Source organism: Notamacropus eugenii, chromosome 1 (genome assembly GCF_028372415.1).
Source record: "Notamacropus eugenii isolate mMacEug1 chromosome 1, mMacEug1.pri_v2, whole genome shotgun sequence".
Taxonomy (NCBI): Eukaryota; Metazoa; Chordata; class Mammalia; order Diprotodontia; family Macropodidae; genus Notamacropus; species Notamacropus eugenii.
In genome coordinates, this window is record NC_092872.1 from 249,747,321 (window position 1) to 249,768,601 (window position 21,281).

At 38.3% G+C, this 21,281-nt stretch overlaps 1 protein-coding gene across 10 annotated transcripts in view; it reads right to left on the reverse strand.

Moving 5' to 3' along the window:
* ZFAND4 (zinc finger AN1-type containing 4) overlaps positions 1-21,281 on the reverse strand; it is a 60,160-nt gene that overhangs the window by 13,983 nt on the left and 24,896 nt on the right. For 7 of the 10 annotated variants that reach the window (XR_011971549.1, XM_072628503.1, XM_072628500.1 and 4 more), the window contains 4 exons: positions 18,708-18,894; positions 7,911-8,058; positions 5,560-6,726; positions 5,013-5,067 (listed from right to left, as the gene is read on the reverse strand). Coding sequence is in view for 7 of the 10 variants with exons in the window: in XM_072628503.1 (XP_072484604.1) it covers positions 5,013-5,067; positions 5,560-6,726; positions 7,911-8,058; positions 18,708-18,894 (1,557 nt within the window). In the remaining 3 variants the exon portion in view is untranslated. Of the gene's footprint in view, positions 1-5,012; positions 5,093-5,559; positions 6,727-7,910; positions 8,059-18,707; positions 18,895-21,281 lie in introns of all 10 variants that reach the window. The other 3 variants (XR_011971551.1, XM_072628505.1, XR_011971550.1) reach the window with 2 other exon arrangements.

The window sequence follows — 21,281 nt, forward strand, 5'->3', positions numbered from 1 at the left end:
AAACTGGAGGTAACAGGGAGCCACTGGAGTTTACTGAGCTTATTGACCATTTTCTTACACTTTAGCAGCAGAGTAGAGGATGGATTAGAGTGGGGATGGGTAAAGATAAGGCTTAGAGACCAACCAGAAGATTTTTGCAATAGGTGGGTGGCTGGGTGAATGGAGAGGAGGAAATACATACAAAAGATTTTATAGAGAAAAATAAATGACAATATCTGGTAACTGGCTTGTTATATGTAGTGAGTGAGAGGGAGTAGTAGAGAATGACACCTGGGTGCCTGGAAAGATGATAGCATCCCCAAAAGTTAACAGGGAAAGAGACCAGTCAATATGGCAGAGGGAGAGGAAGCAGTATAGTCCTGATCTCCCTCACACCTAGTCCACAAAGACCTAGAAAACACACAAGACCAAGTACCAATTGGGAAATCCTAAGGAACAACCACAGTGAGTCATTCTTAAAGTTCAGGTTGGCAAAAGGAGACAAAGCTGTGTATAGACTGGAGATGGGGTTTATCTAGGAAGGAACCACACAGTGCTTTCCCTTAGGATTGAATTGGAAGCTGGGATTCGGAAAAGAAGAGGTCCCAGACCTAGCATTAGGGGGAGGGGGAGCACATGTTTTGTACGAAGCAGGAACAAGAGCAGTCAGCAGCTCAGTCACAGATTCACCAGAGGAGGGTCACTGATCCATCGAAGATCAAAGTGGGTACCTGCCCCAGGGGTGGAGGACCATGCCTGAGGGTAGTTACTGGACAAGGAGCAAGAACAGAATGGAGCAACATCTGTGGGGTTCTGAAGCTGAGAGTGGTTTTCAAAAGCAGGGTTTTCAACTACAGCTCCTAGCCCAGGCTGAAGCCTGAAACCAAATGACCAGACAAAAGGGTAATATACAGAATCTGCTTAAAGTGGTTGGGCCCAGCAGCAGTCTACTGCAGCTCCAGCCAAGGGCAAGCCCTCAGACGTGTTATTCAGATCCAACCCTGGACAGGAGCTTGCAAAGCTCAGACCAGGAAGGCAGTGGTGAGACTTTGTCCTTTGTCAGACAGCTATGGGTTCAACGAAAACAGGCTTGAGATTCCTTAAGAACACAGAACTCAATATTCAGAGAAAGCAGCAATAGGATGCAAAAGAATACAAAACAGGACCAAGTATAAGCCACCCATTCTTTCCAGAAGGTCTGGAGCATGGCCTTAACACAAAACCAAAGGCCAGGGACTAAAGTGGGAAGAAGGCATAAACAAATAAAGAATTCCTCAATAAAGAGCTATGATGATGATAGGGATGATTCTAAAATATCAACAAGCAGAGCCTCAAAGTAAACACAGATTAGATAAAAATTTGATTAAAATTCCTGGAATAAAGAAATTAAGAGTTGAAAAATGATTTTATAGATTAAAAAAGGGGAAAGAATTGGAAAATAAATGAGAGCTAAGGAGGCAAGATAGAGAAAGTTAATAACTCCATTATACTAAAGAAATGGTAAAGTCAGAAGACTGAAAAATAAAAGAAAATGCAAAGTATCATATCAAAAACAAACATCATGACTTAGAAAACATCAAGGAGAGTTTAAGAATCATTACATTAACATGAGCAAAGCAAGAGCCCTATAGATTGCTTCAGTCTTCTCAGTAATAGAAATAAACACTCATTCCCCAGTCAGACAGTAAGTATTTATTAAGTGCCTACTTACTCTGTGCCAGGAACTGTGCTAAGTACTGGGGTACAAAGCTGGAGGCAGCCCCTCTTCTCAAGGAGCTCACAGCCTAATGGGGAAAACAACTCACAAACAACTACGTACAAATAAGACAAAGGATAAATTGGAGATAATCAATAGAAAGAATGTACTGGCATTATTGGGGGGTGAGTGGGAAAGGCTTCCCATAGAGAAAGATGAGGAAGGAGAGAATTCCAGGCAGGGAGAATTCATGCAGTCAGGAGACAGAGGCACAGCAAGGAAGTAGGAGTCATTGGGTCAAACAGCATGGGGGGGCAGGGGGGTAAAAAGACAAGAAAGACAGGAGTGGGCCAGGTTATGAAAGGCTGTGAATACCAAACAGGATTTTATATTCTGATCTTGGACGTGACAGGGAGGCACTGGAATTTAATGAACAGGGAAGTGATATGTTCAGGCCTGTACTTTAGTAGAGGATGAACTAGAGATATCAGTCAGCAGGCTATTACAATAGTACAGGCATGAGATGATAAGACCAGTACCAGATTTGTGGCAGTGTTCAAGGAAAGAAGACACATATTAATACAAAAAATTCAATAGGACTTGGCCACAAATTGACTATTGAGGGGGAGGGTTGAGAGTGATGAGTCAAAGATGACATTTAGGTTCAAAGTACAGATGACTAGGAAGATGAGAATAAGGGAACAAGCAGTGAGGGACAAAGAATGGGGTTTGAATAATACAGTCAAGGCAGGGTTTCAGAATTTCTGGAATGGGAAGAGTATGACCAGGTGGAAGTTTATCAATCTTTGACAAAGGGGTTCAGATGAATTATCTGAGCATCCTTAGGGGTTTGACCTCAGCATGGAGTCCTCAAAGAGTGTTAGGCAGGTTAAGCAAAAGCAACAGTGGGGGAAGCTAATGAGATGGGGATTCTCTGCTTTCCCTGCTGGCAGATCAGACCAAGCTAGGTCAGGAAGAAGTAAAGGGATCAGGATGGAATGATGTTTCACTCTGTCTATATATGCAGGATCCAGGAAACACAGAGGGAGCAGGATGGAATGGTGTCATTCTCCATCCCCTGCAATGGAACTTTGAAAGCACCTAGGTGAAAGGTACCCAGGATGACAACACTACCACGACAACCACAAACAAAAAAACCTAGTCCCAGCCCTCAAAGAACTTACAGTACACTGCAGTAAGAGGCATGGGAATAAGCTGAGAGAGAAGTGGTAAGGGTGAAGGTGGGGCTTGAGAAGTGAGGGCAAAGTCTGGAACAATCATTTTTGGTAATATTATAGGGACATCACACAATTAAAAATTTAGAGCTGAAAGGACCTCAGAGGCCATTTAGTCCAATGTCATTTTACAGATGAGGAAACCAAGGCTTAGGAAGGTTAAAGAACTTGCCAAGGTCTCAAAACAGATGCCTGAGGTTGGATTTGAACCAAGTGCTGTGATTTCAGAGCTGGAGGAGGGTTGAGAAAGGTCAGGAGAAGATAGTGCTGGTAATAAATTATAAAGATACATAATTCCATTTGTAATAAAATAATGCCCTAACTTTAAATGTTTCTAAAATAAACAATATAATTATATTACTTTAAATAGTAAATTACTTTGATGGAAACAAGGATTTCTCAAATATCTTATAAAATGAAACAAAGTAGCCGCATGTAATCTATCTTATCAAAACACTTAAGCGTAAGCTGATTAGATGCTAACAGGATTTTAATAAAGACAACAATACTGAACATACGACTATTCTAACTTATCTACTTCATATTTAGAAAGTGTTATTTTGATATTAGTAGGAGATACACAAAATATTAAATCTTATTTACAAATACTAAGTGAATAAACTAAGACCTAGTTATCCAGTTATCTTCAGTCATGAATGAAAAACCTTTGTCTAGAACTGTTCGTGTTCACTCCTTTGCTCAAGAACCTTCACTAGCTCTTTGTTGCTTAAAGTGTTCAGGCTCTTTTGCTGAGCAGTCCTTGCCCACCTCACCTTTTTAGTCTTATTCCACATACTCTCCTCAGCCATGTGATCTATATATCAGCCAAAGGTGAGTCTTCTTTGTTTTCCAAACACACCCTGGGCTTTTTCTGCCTCTATTCTTTGGGCTTAAAATGTCTTCCTTCTCCTTAGTAACATGTCAGATTCTGACCTATTTTTATACCTTTTTTCCTGAAGTCTTGCCTGAAAACCTGTTAACAACTCTCCCTCTTGACTTCATGTTGTACTGTTTCAAAACCAATACACTTCTAACATTTTTGCGTATTATAAGTTATATGTGTTCATGTCTTATTATCTCTCCACCTGACTGTAAACTCTGAAGGAAGAGATTGTGATTTAAATAACCTAAGCAACTGCCCCATCTATGAGCACAGTGCTACATATAAAGGAAGCCCTTAAGAAACATTCCTTGAATTATTCCTCACTGAAGTATCAAACAATTGTCCTAAAGTTCTCAGATCTGTTTCGCTGGTTAGGTGATGAACCTTAAAACAGCAGACATTTCTGCAGTTAACAAAGGCACGGTTTAGGTCTGAGTCTCTGTACCCAGCTTTGCATCTCTAGTTCTGTGGATCTCATTTTTTTATTTTCTGAGACAATAAGGCTAGGTATTCATCAGAGCTATTCGTGACACTAAGTTTCTAAAAGGAAATGAAAATAGATCTTCTTTAGAAGTAACAACACTACATGTAACAAAAATGATCACAATAACAAAATTAGCTTAGAGTCCGGTATATCACAGGTCATTTGCTTCCCCCTGTGATCATGCAGCCTGTGCTCCCTAGAGTTCCCAAGTAGGCAGGAAGTGATGACTGATCAAAGCATCTTCTAAACATTTCTTTGCCACAGTTACTGCCACCACCACCACCGCCACCACCACTGCTGTGGTTTGCTGTTACCATATTGTCCTTAAAACCCAAATGGCTTCCCTACAAGCTTCTGTGTTAGAATGGGTGGGTTGGGGGTGGTCAGTGTGTGCATTTTTTGAGGGTGGGGGATCCCTGGTGCCCTGTATCCTAAGGCATTCCTAATTTGCCTCTTGACTTGAATTTAGGAACCAACATTCATTGTTCCTTTGTATTATCTTTTTAAATAGATTAGCACCTTTAAATAGATAGCACCTTGAAGACAAGGACTTCTTTATTTTGTATTGTACCCACATTCCCCCTGCTCCTTGATACTGTGGGTAGGTGAAGAATACAAATATATAGTTTTAGCCTTCCATGCTATGAGATGCTTTCTTCCTACTTGGCTCATTCAATTATATGACAGAATTATATACCCTTATAATTTCTTCTAAATTCTCTTTAAGTTGCTTACCTACTCTTTTCCCTGCTGATGTATTATTTCCATTCATTCCAAGCCCATGGGTAGACTACAATTAAAGAACAAAACAACATCTACAAAAGTGAATCAATGGTAAGAGGAAAGAACATTAAGTACCAATATTTTATGTAAATATTTAATATTTACATTACTGTCAGGTTTACTAAAAACAAAACAATACCCATGAAAGTAAAATGTAGCCAAACTATCCATAAGGTTCCAAATGTATTTAATTTAAATTAATCCAGAACAAATCTACGCATGCATTTTTATTTTTAAAACACTTAATAACAATATATTGAAATGTGATGACCTAAAAGGAGGTTCCTGAAGTGGAGTAAAAATAAATGACTTTTTTTATACTGAATTATATAATGATAAATTTGATGAACAGAATGAAATAGAACTTCATAAAGAACCACTGCTTACTATTATTTAATGGGGATTTAACCATAAGCCTCCTTATTCAATGATAATATATTTCCCAACTCTTTATGTAAATGAAGGGGGGAGGGAAAACACTTAGAAGGTCAATACTTACTAGAAAAAAGTCAGCAGGTTCAATATGGGGAGAGCTTTTCCTAAGGTTTTCTTCCTGAAAATGCTGGAGGTTTGTAGAGAGTGCAATGGCAGAAGTCCGGAGCCTGCCAGCCCCACCTGAGCTCTGTGAACTGTCTCTGCTTGCACTTCGTGCCAGGGAAGCAAGAAAACCTATGTTGTTTACAGAACCAACAGGCTCTTTGGATGCCTTGTTAGCCATTTCCGTGATGTCCCTAGCCTCACCTTTGGAAATAATATCAGATCTTTTACCAGGTGAGTCGACTTTAACACCACGAAATCTAGTAGTCCTAGGAAAGGAAGGATCTGCTATATTATGGACATCCAACGATCGAAACACATTTTGTGAGGCAGAGGACCTGAGGCTACCAGTCTCAAAGCATTTGGACTGTCTCTGTGGTTTCACTAGAGAACTGTGATGTGTTATTGGTGCAGAATACCGAAGGGGTGACAAGAGCCTGTTCTTCTGTGGGCTTAATTCACGAGGGTTCAGAATTGAAGTTTCCATGGTCTCAGAATTCAACATTCTTGCAACAGGCTTATGATGCTGCTCTGGAGTTTTAATATTTTTATCCCCATCAGTCAGTAAAAAGTCTTGGTTTACCTTCTCTGTGCCATCCAGATCACTGTATTGTTCCATCACATTTCCTTCTGCTAACAAAGTAAATGCATCTATTTCTGGTAAAAGAGATTCTTCAGTGGCACATAACTCCACATTTGGAAATATAATCGTGTCTTCCTCTGTTTTAGGTATTAAATTTTCTGAAAACATTTCTGTCTGCGTGGACAGAGATGACATGAGAGGGAGGACGGCGTCTGGGATGGACTGCTTGGTGCTTTCTAATTCAACACGAGATACTTTAGCTGGTAGTTTGATGCTATTGATTGACTGGGAGAGCGTGGTGCTCTCCCAGTTATCACCTTCCTTAGCGATAGACGGTATAGGTCTACTGGTGGTGGCCAAAGTAGCCAAGGCTGAAAGTGCATTCTGGGAAGGCTCAGCGGGATACGAATTCCCAGGTGGAGGCAGGCAAGACTGTCCAATGTGGGGAAGTACTCTCAACAATCTGTGACGAGCAGCTGCCATTGAACCACTGGAAGGTCGAGGAGCCATAGGTGGGCGAGGTTTTACCTTGACAGTTTTCTTAGGCTAAAAGAAAAGATTCAAAATATAATATACGACAGATATGCATGGTTATTATCTCTGTCCAGTTAGCAGGAACAATTGAAGAAAAAAGAAGTAACTTACCAGCTTGTATTAGCTGATATCTCAAATTAATGTTTAAAGATATGAATATTCCAATCTATTGCAGTTTGGATTATGTCACAAAAACAATGGAATCTCTTGTTTGAAAAATTTGTAGAGCAAACTGCATTTTTCTTTTAAATCATTTTGATGCTGTTTTGATTGATAGGAGGTAAATAGACTGAGTCAGATAGTTATCTTACCTATTTCAAGTACCTAAAAATCATCCTCGGATTGACTAATGGATGAGTTAGTTAGGTGACCTCTAAGAGGCAATCCACCATGTATTCTACTGAGTCATGTAGAGAGGCTTAAAGATTCTGACTCTCATTTCTCCTAAAAATATGGTCACTTCAGATATGGAAGAAGATCGATGGTAGCCATTTTAAGTATATTAATATTCTCTTTGGAGAAAAAGCCCCCTCTTCATGTTGCTGAGATTTTCTGCCTGACTTAGAGTGCTACAATAGCTTCAAAGATCCCAACATGAGAGTTGTCTAGTTCCAAGTTGGAGCTCCTAAAATTTAGGGACCCTCAGAGAGGGAATCACAAAGAATATGACAGTCTTTCTGTTCTTACCATATTCCCTTAAATAGGACCTCAGAGACCAGTATGGTCAAAACAGGAAGGAAAGAAGTTAGGACAAAGTTGCCCTAGGCAGAGGAAGGAAAGCATCCCACTCAAAATGTAGGATTTAGGATCCATAACAAATGTGTTTTAGGACAGCACTTAAGAAAAGAATAATTTCAGGTCTGGGCTACATCTAGAGATATAATTCTATAACCCACATACACACATGCAAATCATTAAGTAACTTAAATGACAAATGTGGCATATATTCACATTAAAATAGCACAGTTAAGAAACTACTTTTAATATCTCAATAAATAACAGAAGCCAATAATCCAAAACAATTATATATAAACATAAATATATATTTGTATAACATAAACATACATAAACATATATTTATTTATATAATATAAACAAATAAAAATATACAAAAGAATACTAACAATAGAATGGTAACTTTTACATTTTGCTATGGTAAACAATGGAAAAGCCTGGTCACATGGTGACTGCTTCACCTTTTTACTGAGGTTCATGGTCTCCATTTTTGCCTTCAGTAGCTTCATTTTATTCATAGTGATTGAATTTTCAATTATTTGTTGCCCAGAGGGAGAAGGCTCAATTTCTTCATCATCATCTGTATATAAATTATAAACAGAACCACCACTGCAAAAACAAAAACAAAAACACCCTGTTATCCAATGCACAGTTCTAACTACAGATAAAATGACAAATTCATCTGTCAATATTATGTAAACAAAATATTTTTAAAAGCAAGTTTTGGGAGGATAAAAAAAATTAAAATGAGTATTGAGACCATGAAGTGGAGATGCTAAAAATGTAGGATTAATTGAGCTTCTGGGAATCTATTACACTGTGTGATTTTTTTTTTTTTAACTCACTATAGTATTCCCACAGAGGCAAAATCCAGTTCCACAAGGGTCTCCTGCTGGCATGGTCAAAGCTGTTAAGTGTATAACCCAGACCACAGGTTGATCAGTTTTCCATTAACCAGACAATGCCATGAAAGGGAAGTCCAAATTTCTATCCATCCCGAGGGGGTTCGCGCCATATAGGAACTGACACACTCGTGTGGATATGACATTCTATTTCTGCTCTTAAGAATAAAACAAAACAAAAAACAAAAAGATGGACAATTTAAGAATTTCCTAAATGTTACTTGGATATGTAACCAACCACCCAAAATACCCAGGATCTTAAAGCATGAAAAAACTCAACCCTAGCAATTCATCACTTGAATCATGTGAAACTTTTTTTTTTTAATGCTGATGGAGGGAGATATGCAATAGTGGAAAAAAGCACTAGATTCAAAGAGTATGAAGACCTGAGTTTGAGTCCTGACCCAAATACTTACAAGCTGTGTGACCATGGCCAAGTCACTTGACCTCTCTGATCACCATTCTCCTCATCTGTAAAATAAGGACAATATATGGACCTTCCTCACAGGATTGCTGAGGAAAAGTGCTTGTAAACCATAAAGGACTAAGACTAATCTGAAATATCATCATATACTGACTCTAGGAATATACTAAATGACATAATCTCTGAAAATAGAGTAGAGAATAAAGTATTACTCCAATGCCTTATTATGCTATGCTATGACTGTAAACTTTGTCCTATTCTGCCAAGATGGAAAGGTTTGGAGTATGGACACGGAAAAAGAACACTTCTAAATCATTTAAGGACCAGCTAAGTTCAGAAAGGCTCATCCAATGAAAGCTAACCACCAAGTGATTTTATTTCTTTTTGGGGGGAGGAGTGCATAACAGCTCATAAATACTACCATCTTGTTTACCAAGGTATGGAGACTGTACTGTCTGTAACAACATGAGTGCTCAGGATGATGAAGTCATGGTTTTGCACAAACTTTGAAAGAAAAATCATCATCATCCTCATTTTTAACTTTCCACAGACTTTACTTTGATTAAAACTCACTGTGCAGGAGTCTGCTTCCAAGCCCAATTTAACTATTAAGTTGGGGGAAACTCCATTTAGATTTTTCAATTCTGAGGATAGAGAGAAGAAAAGAGGAAAACCCATAAAGTTTGATTTTACAAGAAAACAGGCAAAGAGACATAAGAGTTCAAATTTATAAGGAATGGCTAAATTTTAAATATACCAGAATGAAACTGAGTAGGCATCAAGTTTGGATGTTTTTCTTGTTTAGAAGGACTACTTAAGAGTAGTGCAAGAAAAGCTTGCAAAAGCAAATTTCATTACCTCCTATGGCTAAATATGCTAGGAAAGTGGCCGTTGGCCAGTAAAGGCACATTTGGCAATCCTTCTGAAGTATTCACTTCTACCCAGGGGAGGAAATCGGGCAGTCCACTTCCCTTATTTCCATTTATTGAAAGTGATAATGCCACCTCTAAAGAGAATACGTTCATCAGTTTCCCACAGAAGAGGAGAGGAAACAAGACTAACCTATCAGTATATATGTAGAAGTGGTAGGAAGATATGAGAAAGGGGCATGAAATGGTTGAACCATCCACTTCCGGGGAGTGGAGGTGACATGGCTTTCAAATTCAAAGGAAGTGATCTCAGTAGCTCTTTCTGACTAGAAAGGTTTTCTGAATCATGGCTGTTACTGCTTATTTGGTACCGTCCCCTTGCAACTATTTCAAGATTGCTGCAGGCTAAGTGGCCTTGACCAAAATGAATTAGACAATGGTCTTTAAGGCCCCACTTTGTCACTTTTGTGTATTTCAATTAAGGTATGGGGCTTGTGTATTGTACTCATTTCAGTTTCTGGGATTTTTGTACCTCAAAAGGGAGGTTGGGGAAAGATTTTTCCCCCATTTGTTCTATGGTATCAGATTTATTCTGTGATGTCAGAAATGTTTTTAATCACCATTTAGAATTTTGTGTTTAAGTTCAAAATCTATTAAGAATTTCATCTTCTGATAAATGTTAGAAAAGATGTGGGAGAGTTAGAACACTAATTCATTGTTGGTGGAGCTGTGAGCTGATCCAGCTATTCTGGAGAGCAATTTGGAACTATGCCCAAAGGGCTACAAAAATGTGCAAACCCTTTGACCCAGCAATATCGCTTCTAGGACTGTATCCCAAAGAGATCGTAAAAATGGGAAAGGGTCCCATATGTACAAAAATATTTATAGAAGCTCTCTGTGGTAGCCAAGAACTGGAAATCGAGGGGATGCCCATCAATTGGGAATGGCTGAACAAGCTGTGGTATAAGAATGTAATGAAATATTACTGTGCTATAAGAAATGATGAACTTTGGAATATGAATTCCAAGGAAGACTTCAGAGAGTCCTGGAAGGACTTATATGAACTGATGCTGAATGAAAGGAGCAGAACCAGGAGAACATTGTACGTAGTAACAATCACAGTGTGCAAGGAATTTTTCACAGCAATGCAAAGATTTAAAACATGGCATTCTTGAGGCAAAATGCCATCCACAACCAGAAAAAGAACTATGGAATTGGATAATAGAATGAAGCAGGATATTTTCTCTTGTGTTATGTTTTATTTTGTTTTTTTTTTCTCATGGTTTCTCCCATTCATTTTCATTCATCTTCACTCATCTCTGCAACATGACTAATGTGAAAATGCGTTTAATAAGAATGTATATGTAGAACCCATATAAGATTGCAAGCTGTCTCAGGGGGAGAGGAAGGAAAGAGGGTGAGAAAATCTAAGACTTAAGAAAGTGATTATAGAAAACTGAAAACAAATACATTAATTTTTATAAAAAAAAGAATTTCATCTTCGCTGATGAAATCTGGGCTGTTTTGCTGTTTCCAGAAAAGGAGATATAGGTATATACTTTATAGATGCACATGGAGAAGGAAACTGTACCCCTAAGACACAAAATCTATTTGTATGCCAGAATATCAGCAACATTTCCACAAATTTGTTTCTTTTGGAAACAGCATGATTTCTGAGATCCTCAGCAGTTGTGAATAGCACAAAATTCTTTCAAATAGAGGAATGTTGATAGTTTATTTTTTATATAGTGGTAAATAATCAGGGGCCAAGAAAATTTTTTCTGCCTACCAAATACAATTTTTAAAAAATATGCATCTGAAAATACAACAAAAAGAACTGAGATACAGGACATACAGTCTCACTGAACTGGAAAGATCTAATTATTTAATAATGTACATGACTCAGAAAGTTTTGCAAAGCTTCCATTTCATACAGGACCATCTTTTTACAATGTTACATGATCTTTCAACCTGAATCTTATGGCCAAGAAACTTAAGATTTTTTTCTTCCACTTTAGTAATGAAATCATTATAACATTTTGAAGCAGCAAATTAAAATACCTTCTCAAAAAAATAAATGTGACTGATTTGTGTTGGGGTTGGAAGCTCAATTCCGTGTGGACAGTCTCGGGCGGGTAAAGGTGGGAACTTCTAAATCTTAGAGCTCTCACGAGACCCCCCCCCAGGAAACGGCTGGGAATCGAGGTGAACCGAGCTATCTCATGTATTTCCGCCTCTTCCCGTGAGAAATGTGATGGGAGAGAGATCTCCCCGCCCTCGAGATTGTCCCGGATCTGGGCACATTATTGTTATCTAACAGCACGGTATTCAGATGCAAACTATGCGACTGGAGAGTTAAGTAGGATCAGGGAAGCCTGAAAGCTCTCTTAGCACGTGAAGAGCCAAAGAGGACACAAGGCTCCGCTTTTCCTCTTCTCCTTCTCTCCCCTCCCCCTCTCTCCCCGCTTGTACTTCTACTTCCAATCTCTTATTGTAAGATCTTTGCCTCCTTGGGAGATTCTTCTATCCCTCCTAAGGAAGAAATCCCCTGCACTTGTAACTAGACCCTGAAATAAAGCTCAACCCTTGTTCGACTCTGAAACGTCCTTTCTCTCATACGAGCATCCGGTTTGGCCAACCGAAGACCTCGGGAGGTGAGGTAAGAAGACTCGGGTAGCCCACAGGCCTCTAGGCCTGGCAGATTTGGGACAAATTTTAGACAAAATTAATTAAGCAGAAGAGAGTCACAGAAGTTTCTCATTTAGAAGAGCTGAAGAACACACAGCCCAATCCTTTAATTACATGGAAAAAGAAATTGAGATCTTGAGAAGTTAAGCAATGTAAAGTCGTGTTAATTGGCAAAATAAAGAACACTAATCTCTTAGGATCAAAAACCACAGATTTAAGGCCAGAAGGAACACAAGAGTTAGAGTTCAGTGTGTTAGACTAAGGATGAATTGCCTAAGGCACAGAGCCAGTAAGTACCTGAGGTGGGATTCAGAGGCTGAGTGTATAATGCCCATGCTGCCTTTTAATAAGCACCTAGTTCTCACAGATTTTTCTAAGAAATGCAAAATCACCAACACCCATTTAACAGGAACAAGAATGTTTTCTAGGGTTGTGACCAGATAAAAACTTCAAGTACTTTTAAAGATGTTCCTGCCAGCTCAGAGTCATAGACTTTGTAGATTAAAGAATTCTTTGTGATTACATAATCGAAACACTTCATTTTACAGATGAGGAAATTGAGACCCCAACAGATTAAGTGACATGGTCAAGGTCACACAAGTAATGAGTAGCAGGAAAAGGGATTTGAACCAAGGTACTCTGACTACCCTTACTTCTATGTCTTTCCCCTTATTTGTTATGTATTCCTGATCCTGTGAATTCATATAAATGAAAGAAAAGGGAGAAGAGGAAAAAAGGTCAAATAGTATTAAAATTCAAGGACCAACAATACAATCTTAGCCTAAAACCTGGTATGAACTATATATTTATAAAGGCAAACTATAAAATATCATTTACAAATACATATTTGATTTTATTTCATAACCAATGATAGTAAATAGGAAAACCATTAGATCTTCAGTGTACAACAGGCTGTTTAGAAGCAGATGGACAGCTCTGCTAACCCAGGTACACAAGACTCTCATTCATCAAACATTTATTAAACTCCTATCATGAGCAAAACACTATTCTGGTCACAAGGGGAACATACACAAATTAATAGGTGGTCCCTGCCCTTAAGAGTTCACGGTTTAGTAGCAAAACATGACACACTCATAAATAACTACAATACAAAATAACACACATTGAGTGCCTGAACAAGTTTAAATCTACCAACAAATATTTCCCTCCTGTCTTATCTTTAATATTTCTTTCTACAAAGATAATAACCACAAGGAAAAATTGCTTGGCGTGAATGGTTAACTTCTGTAAAATGATCAGATAAAAAGATTAAAAATAAGATTGTGAGAATAGAAAATGATAATATTTAATATAAATTTTGCACTTTAAGGGCCAGAGCTTGAATTGAGCCTGGACCTAATGGTCTCTTTGTTCTCTGAAGCAAACTCAGAGCATGCCTTGGGGGCTGAATGTTCCTTATGAGACCTTTAACCTAAGACATTTTTTCTGAATAATGGGATGTTTTACATATCTTAATATTTTGTGGACATATACTATGTTATGGCATGTTAATGATAAAGAAAACAGGCATCTTAAGTCATAATTTCAATTGAAACTTTGTCAAACTATTATCTTATTGTATTTACAACCTGTGGAATTAAGAAATTCCTTTCTAATGGTTTAGTTAATCACTCATGGAGACCATAAATCTGGAGGACACAGAACACCTTCTTTATCCTAAAACATTTAAGCCTGGCCAATTTTTGTATCAGCAGTCAGATAATATCTGGCTCCATAGTACTATGTAACCATTACTTTAAGGGGAATTAATTAATAATAAATGTATGCATTTAGCCTGTTGCCTTTTCTTTAACCAAACTTTCAGGTTAACAAAAACAAGGATATTCCTGTTCAGGTGCAACTATTCCATTAGAATCCTGTTACAGACACTAGCAGTCCTGTCCCAGTGGAAAAGAAGAATGGGGACAATCTCTCCCCAATCCTCCTCACATCTAAGCGGGAAGAGGGAATATTTAATCATGGGACTAGATGACATAGGTCCAGTGGAGTTCCCTAGGGCTTTTGAGTCGCATTGTTAGTCTGTGGCAATGATGCATATGGTAGCTCCCCAATACAACACCAACCAATTTTGGTAGTGAGTCACTTTTTCTGGGCTAGTCTATGCCAGTCAGATGTCATGATCATTCCTGGCTGGTACTCTCACTAACAAAATGGCCCTGGCCCTCTGCAAGGTAGATGACCAGATACTGGAGTCTCATTATGTTGTCTTCACTGGAAGTTGTTGAAAAGAAGAGGATATGACTACTACTGGTACTCTTTCGTGAGAAAATATGGCCAAATTATACCTGTGGACATCTATGTCCAAAGATGCCCTGGTAAATATTTAACAATTGGCTTTTCTAGGGGAAAAAAAGTGCCCTGGACATACTTTTAAACTTAATCTGCATTACTAATATATTCTCCATTCCTAAATTCAAACAATCAACAAAACAATAAAGCAAGCTTTGATTTGTAGCATTTGTTATATATCTAAGGTATAAATGCTCCCAAAGAAAATTTAACAAGTGGTTCTTGTTTAGCTGGCTCTGGCACAAACATCTATGTCCAAGGCTGACTACCCATAGCTAAAGTTCTGCTGTAGCAGGATCCTACAGCTTCAGAAGAAGATCAAAACAGAGAAAAGTCTCAGAATCAGATCCCTGTTTGTGTAAAACAGTTATGTCCCCTGGCCAGCAGTGCATTTATTTATTTGTAAAAAGATGCAATACATGTGAATATCAATAAAATGACCCAGACAGAAGACACCATCTACACTTGGTGATGCCTGATATACCAAAGGCAGCACAGAGCACCCACTGGGCCAAGCCTCATACCCTGCCTCTGAGCTTTGTCCCTTGGGCAAGTCTTTTAATTCTAGGAATCATTCTGTATTCTCATCTACAGAATTAAGACATAAGATTAAATGACTTCTAAGGCCCCTTGCAGATCTTTAATCTGTGCAGGTCTGTGCTAATTTCAGACAGGCTACAAGATGCATATTAAAGAAATTAGGGCCATGAGGTCCACAGGACTGCAGCATTTCTGGGAAGTGATCTCGTAGATACAAAAAAGTCAGTGGGCACTGGGTCAGAGTGACACATCTCCCCTACTCCAAAAAGGAGGTTGTGCTGTTCTAAACACAGAAAAGAATGTGTCCTCCTGAAGGGACTCGTACAAAGGAAGCTTGTAGGTGACTGGGACTCTAAGGATTACAAGTGGACTTAATTTATATGATGTGTGTACATCAGGGGTTACCCCACAGCATGGGGTAAATACAGCCACTACCTGCCTGCAGCTAAGGATAGTTTTTACATTTTAAAACAAAGTTTCACTGTATTTATAAAAAAATATTCGTAGCTCAGGGCCATACAAAAATAGGTGGCAGTCCCAATTTGGTCCTCTGGCTGTAAGCCTCTTGTTATAAATTAAAATTTTGTCAATCAGATAATTCTAATGTGTACCAGGAGAGCTCACAGTTTTAAGGAATCATGATGAATCCTTTTGTAAAGTGATTTCGATATAGCAGAAACCTGATAAATGCTTACAGGAGACTAAAAAACACATACAAAAAAAGAGAAAAAACTGGCTGTTCAAAGTAGATGAATCTTTATTCCAAACAGGATTCACCATTAAGTTTCATTATGAGGTCATACCGAAATCTCCTTTAAAGTGATAAATAGCTAAAATTTAACATAATTATTATTCATTTTAGACTGAATATAGTACTTTACATTAGTGTTTTAGAGCAAATAGTAATTTTTAAAATGTCAGTATTTGAAAACCTTTGAAACTTTCCTGATGGAGTTGCTTGCTCCAAGTTAATGCAGTTTCTAAGCCTTCCATGTCTTAACTAGTGGGTATGTACAAAACATATGATTGTCCCATGGAGCACAAACAGGAGATGGCTGGGCTCCTGCCCAGAGCCTATTGTGCTTGATCAGGCCACAGATCACAGCTTATTACTTTGCTGTCATGGCTTTTAAGGACTTACTTGAAGATCATTTCCATGGTTTCATGGAAACTCAGTAAGATTCAGGATGGGGGGCTGATATTTAAATATATGATATTCATTCAACACGATGTAGTTTAGTAAATCTAGTCACAATTATTTTCAAAAGCCTTTAGGTAATAAGGTTTCTAGTTCACCACTAGCCCTGTGACATCACCTGACTAAGTGCATCACCAGAATAGTCTTATTTCCAATAACACCCATCAACAAATGGCCAAAGCAGTGCCAGTGTCCAAGTCACCATGTCCACATGAGCTAACACAGATCCAAACCGCCATAGTCACTGTCAGACTGCACAGCCTGAGTGAAGAGGTGCAGGTGCTCTCTGCTTCTCATGGGACATGGGTTCCCTGTAGACAGAGGCCCTGCCAAGTGTCCTGACAATCAGGCTCTGTGAGGCATGTGCAGCCTGTCCCCATAGCCTTGCTGCTTATCACACCCTTGTCTAGTCAATGCAACAATTGAGTCCTATGCTCTCAAACCACTTGAGGATTTTAATTGGGGAGAGGAAAGCTTTGAAAAACGAAATGATGCCAAGAAGAAAACTCCAGTGTTAAGCTAAGGAGGGAAATGGTAAGAAAATAAGCTCATATCCAGGACTTATTTAGAAAACAAAGCAAAACAAAACAGTAACTTCCTCATTACTTCTCACCTTGCACTAATGCAGAAGTCCCTGTCACAAGTATTGTTATCTCTCTAAGCCATCCTACACACACCACTGCCAGAACTGATCTGGCTAACATCCAAGTCTGACTAGGCCATTTCATTCCTTCAAAACCCTTTAACCATTCCCCACAACCCACTACGTGAACAAAATCCAAGACTCATCAGCTTGGCATCAGAGTTCCAGCACAAATCACACTTCCAGCCTTTAAGTGTCCTTTTGTCCAAAATAGCCTACTTGTCACTCCCTCAACAAATATATTCTGTAAGCTCCTATCTTTGAACTTTTGTTTTATACTTTTCTTACACCCAGATTTCCTCCCTCCTGATACAATTTTATCCATCCTTCAAGACTGAGCTCAGATGCCATCCTCTCCATGAAACTTTCCCTAGACACCATAACAGGAAGTGATCCCTGCCTCCTAGTACCTCAGAGCACCTACTTCATGTCCTTCTGTGTATTTACAATCTATTTCACTTTTCAGCGATCTGTGAAAATATATCTTCTTTACTGTCTAACAGCACCTTCCACACTGTTATATGTACTTCTTGTACACCCTATGGCCAGAACATATTCACCACAAATTCTTTGACACTTACACAATGACAATAACTTATGTTCATCTTTATAACTCAGAAACACAAGGTCCTCAGATCATCAAAGAAAGATTCAATTATGCTTCACACACTGGAATTACTGAAGAAATAAGATATACTAATTTTGACTTCAACAATTAAGTTTGAAACTATAAGGTTTTCTAGTTTATCCTTGGAATTCTGGTTCTCTCAAATAACAGATGGAGAACCTTGGGCAAAACATGTCAAGGGATGCATTTATAAAAGTTTGGAGCAGATATGATCCTGAAGGTCCACTCTCACTCTCAACCCTGTGAACAGAGAGTTTATTTTACCCTAACACCTAGCGAAGGTAATAACTTCTCACAATTCTGTTTTCCAAAGAGCTTTCCTTACAACAATTCTTGAAGCAAGGCAGTGTATTATTGATTCTGGTTTATGGTTAAGGAAACAGAGGCACATAAGGTTAATGAATTTGCTTTTGATCACATAGGAAAGTTTTGGGGCTGAGATTTGAACCCATGGCCTCTAACTCCAAGATTAGACCTCTTTCCATAATACTGTTTCCCTGAAAATATCTTACGTCTTCTGAGTAGTGAAGGTTTTTTCATAGAAATCAGCTGGTCACTTAGTACTTACTGAGCACTTGATAGATGCTGATCACAACACAGCCCCTTTACAAGACCAGTGAAAATGAAATTCCCTCTCTGTGAAGTATGCTGAATTTAGCTTTTACTGAATAACATGCTCTGAACCCAATATGTATCTAAATTATGTAAAAATGTAATCTTTTCATAGTTTTTCTAAGGGGGTGCCAGAAAGGGAATCAAACTTAATAAAGAAATTTCCAGGTTAGGTTTTCAAGCATCTTTCCAAGAGTGTACTATAAACCTTCAGATTAAGGAGGCCAGCATCAGAATTAACATAATCTGAATTAGCAAACTGAGGGTATGTCTAGAATTTCTTAAGCATTTTTATCCCCTTGGGCAAAAGTGAACAAAAATATCTATCCATATAATGAAATTATCTGGACAAATCTCAGTAAATTTAAAAGATTTAACATATATTTAATGTTCTACTAAAATTCCCCTTTCTGAAGAAGGCAGAGGGATCCAAGCCCATTTTACCTTAAGGATTCAGATAATGGTGTTAAAGTGCCATCTCCCCTATCTACTACACGGAAGAAATTCAACTGATCTCCTTCTCGGTATACCAAAAAGGTGACTTGTTTGTTGCATGAGGCCTTCTCCCAGACCTCATCACGACTGGAGTCCATGTATTCAGCCATTTCCCTAAGAGGGTCTTCCATTGGAACTACAAGGGGAAAAAAGAATGATAAACAGGCTCTCAATTTCTCTTTGGTTTAAAGCATCTCAATACACTCACAGGACCTGATAAGAAGCTCTATCAAAATAATGCCTTTTTGTACTTAACTACAAATGCAATACTTTTTCTCTAAGCAAGTTTATGGCCTTTAGGACCTTAATACAATGGGACCTTCTATACTCTACAATGAGAAAGATAAAGTTATAATTTCCAGGTCTCAGGTTCCATTGGTAGTATCTTCAGACACAACAGGTTTCATTATGTCAGTGTAGTGTGTATGACAGAGTACCTGATAGGTCAGTACAGATGATAATTTAAATAATCATCTTGTCCTTTTTCTGACACTGGAAATAAATCCCAGTCAGCAAAAAGCAACATGTAACATACCAGGTACATTATGCTAGGATGCAGATATATGGAATCAGAAGAAGCAATGAATCCGTAACTTTGGCTTACTTTCTTAGAGAGCCTGGCAGAAAATTATACAAAAGAAGATGCATTAATCACATTAGGGTCCTGTTTAATGCAAATGAAGCTGAAATGTAGTAATTAATCAATATCCTAGTGCTTCAAAGTATTTTCAGGGCATACCCACTGTCCTGGTAAATAGTGAATATAAGGCCTTAGGATCCATGAGGCAGAAGGGATATTAGCTGGGGAGGGGCCACAAGAAGAGGATGGAGGCTACCACAAGGCATAAATGTTTACCAGGGTTTGCTTTTGGTGTAGGGCAGTCTTAAAGATTCTTTCAACGCCAGAGCAACCAAGGGTCTTCAGCCATTCGAGGTTTCAAACCATTTAAGAGAAGTCATCGGCTGCACTGCCCTCCCCAAGTCTTATAGCAGATTTATTTCTACGAATTCTAAAGCCTAAAAGCTAGACTTGCAGCAGAACTGAGAAAAACTTCTGGTTATATAACCTGAAGGCCTTCCAGCTTAAAATTCCAGGGTTTCAGATTTTATTTGAGGATCTTGGAAAGATGTTCTCCCAAAGCACATCACTACCATGAATATTTTGTGCATCATGCTGCAAAAGGACCAGTGTTGTAACTCTGACTCTTATGTTGTGGCAGAAAGTGTTCAATGATTAAATTTCACCTCGGAGGCATTGATTTTATTTCGAAACAACACAATTTCCAAAGATGCTGCTGTGCTCTATTCCTTTTCCTGGGGATCACTCTAATTGTAAGATCAGAATTCTAATTCTCATACATGAGGTGGTGATTAATTAACATACTGCCACTTGGCACTACTGACCTCCTTGGAAGCTGCTTACCCAGCCTTAATGAAGAGAAAAGACAAATGGATTCATATATCATAATACAAAAATAGCACAAAACCCCCCAAAAGCACACAGCTTCCTAACAAGGCACAGGATAGGTAAGGATTCATGTAAGATTGAATAATTTCTGGTTATTCAATGGGGGGCACTATGATTTCCTGCACATGTGATCCCTTTGAGACATTTGTAGTGTCAGCACCAAGATATTATTATCCTTGCTAGCTATTATCACCCTCTTGGAAGGCTCTTCTCTCTGGAAGTCATGTTAGTAAGATTTGCAATGCTAACAAAATCTTTATAGAAGGCTACACAGGTCTGTGACTGAGACTGATCACATAGGCAACATTAAAGGAGATATGGAGACATTATAGGTATGTTGAAATTCTCAGCACCTGGAGAGCAGCCCTCATAAGCTTGACTAATTAGGACCAGGGATAACAATTATAGTCATAAGCCTAATTTACATGCATCTCTACCTGATAATCCATAAATATACATGAAATCAAATTTTGGCAAGAAGATTTTATAATCTGAACAATCCAATAATAAAAATCCATTAAATTCTTTAAATATAAGAACAGAAATTCTATAAATATAATTCTTTAATATAAATATAAATATAATATTTTATAAATATAAAATATAAGAAGGTGGTGCAGTGGATAGACCAGACCTGAAGTCAGAAGGACCCGAGTTCAAACCCGACCTCAGACAATTACTAGCTGTGTAATCCTGGGCAAGTCACTTAACCCTAATTTCCTCCGAAAAACCCAAACCAAACCAAAAACAATAAAAAAATATGAGCAAATACATTTTGAGACTCCTTATTCAACTCTATGAAGGAGCCCATGTGCCTATAAGGCACATGGGGGGAAAAACCTCCATCAGATACAGTATACACACAACAAATAAACCTTAACAGATAAAATAATTGCTTTAAGAAATTCAAGTGTCTATATTCAGCGTCACCTATGGATAACATCACCAATAACCAACAGGATGGACTTTGGGTTGCAATCTTTTAAATGTACAGTAATTGAAGAGATAATTATCTTTTAAAGATAGTACATGTATTTCTGAGTTGGTATGTATCC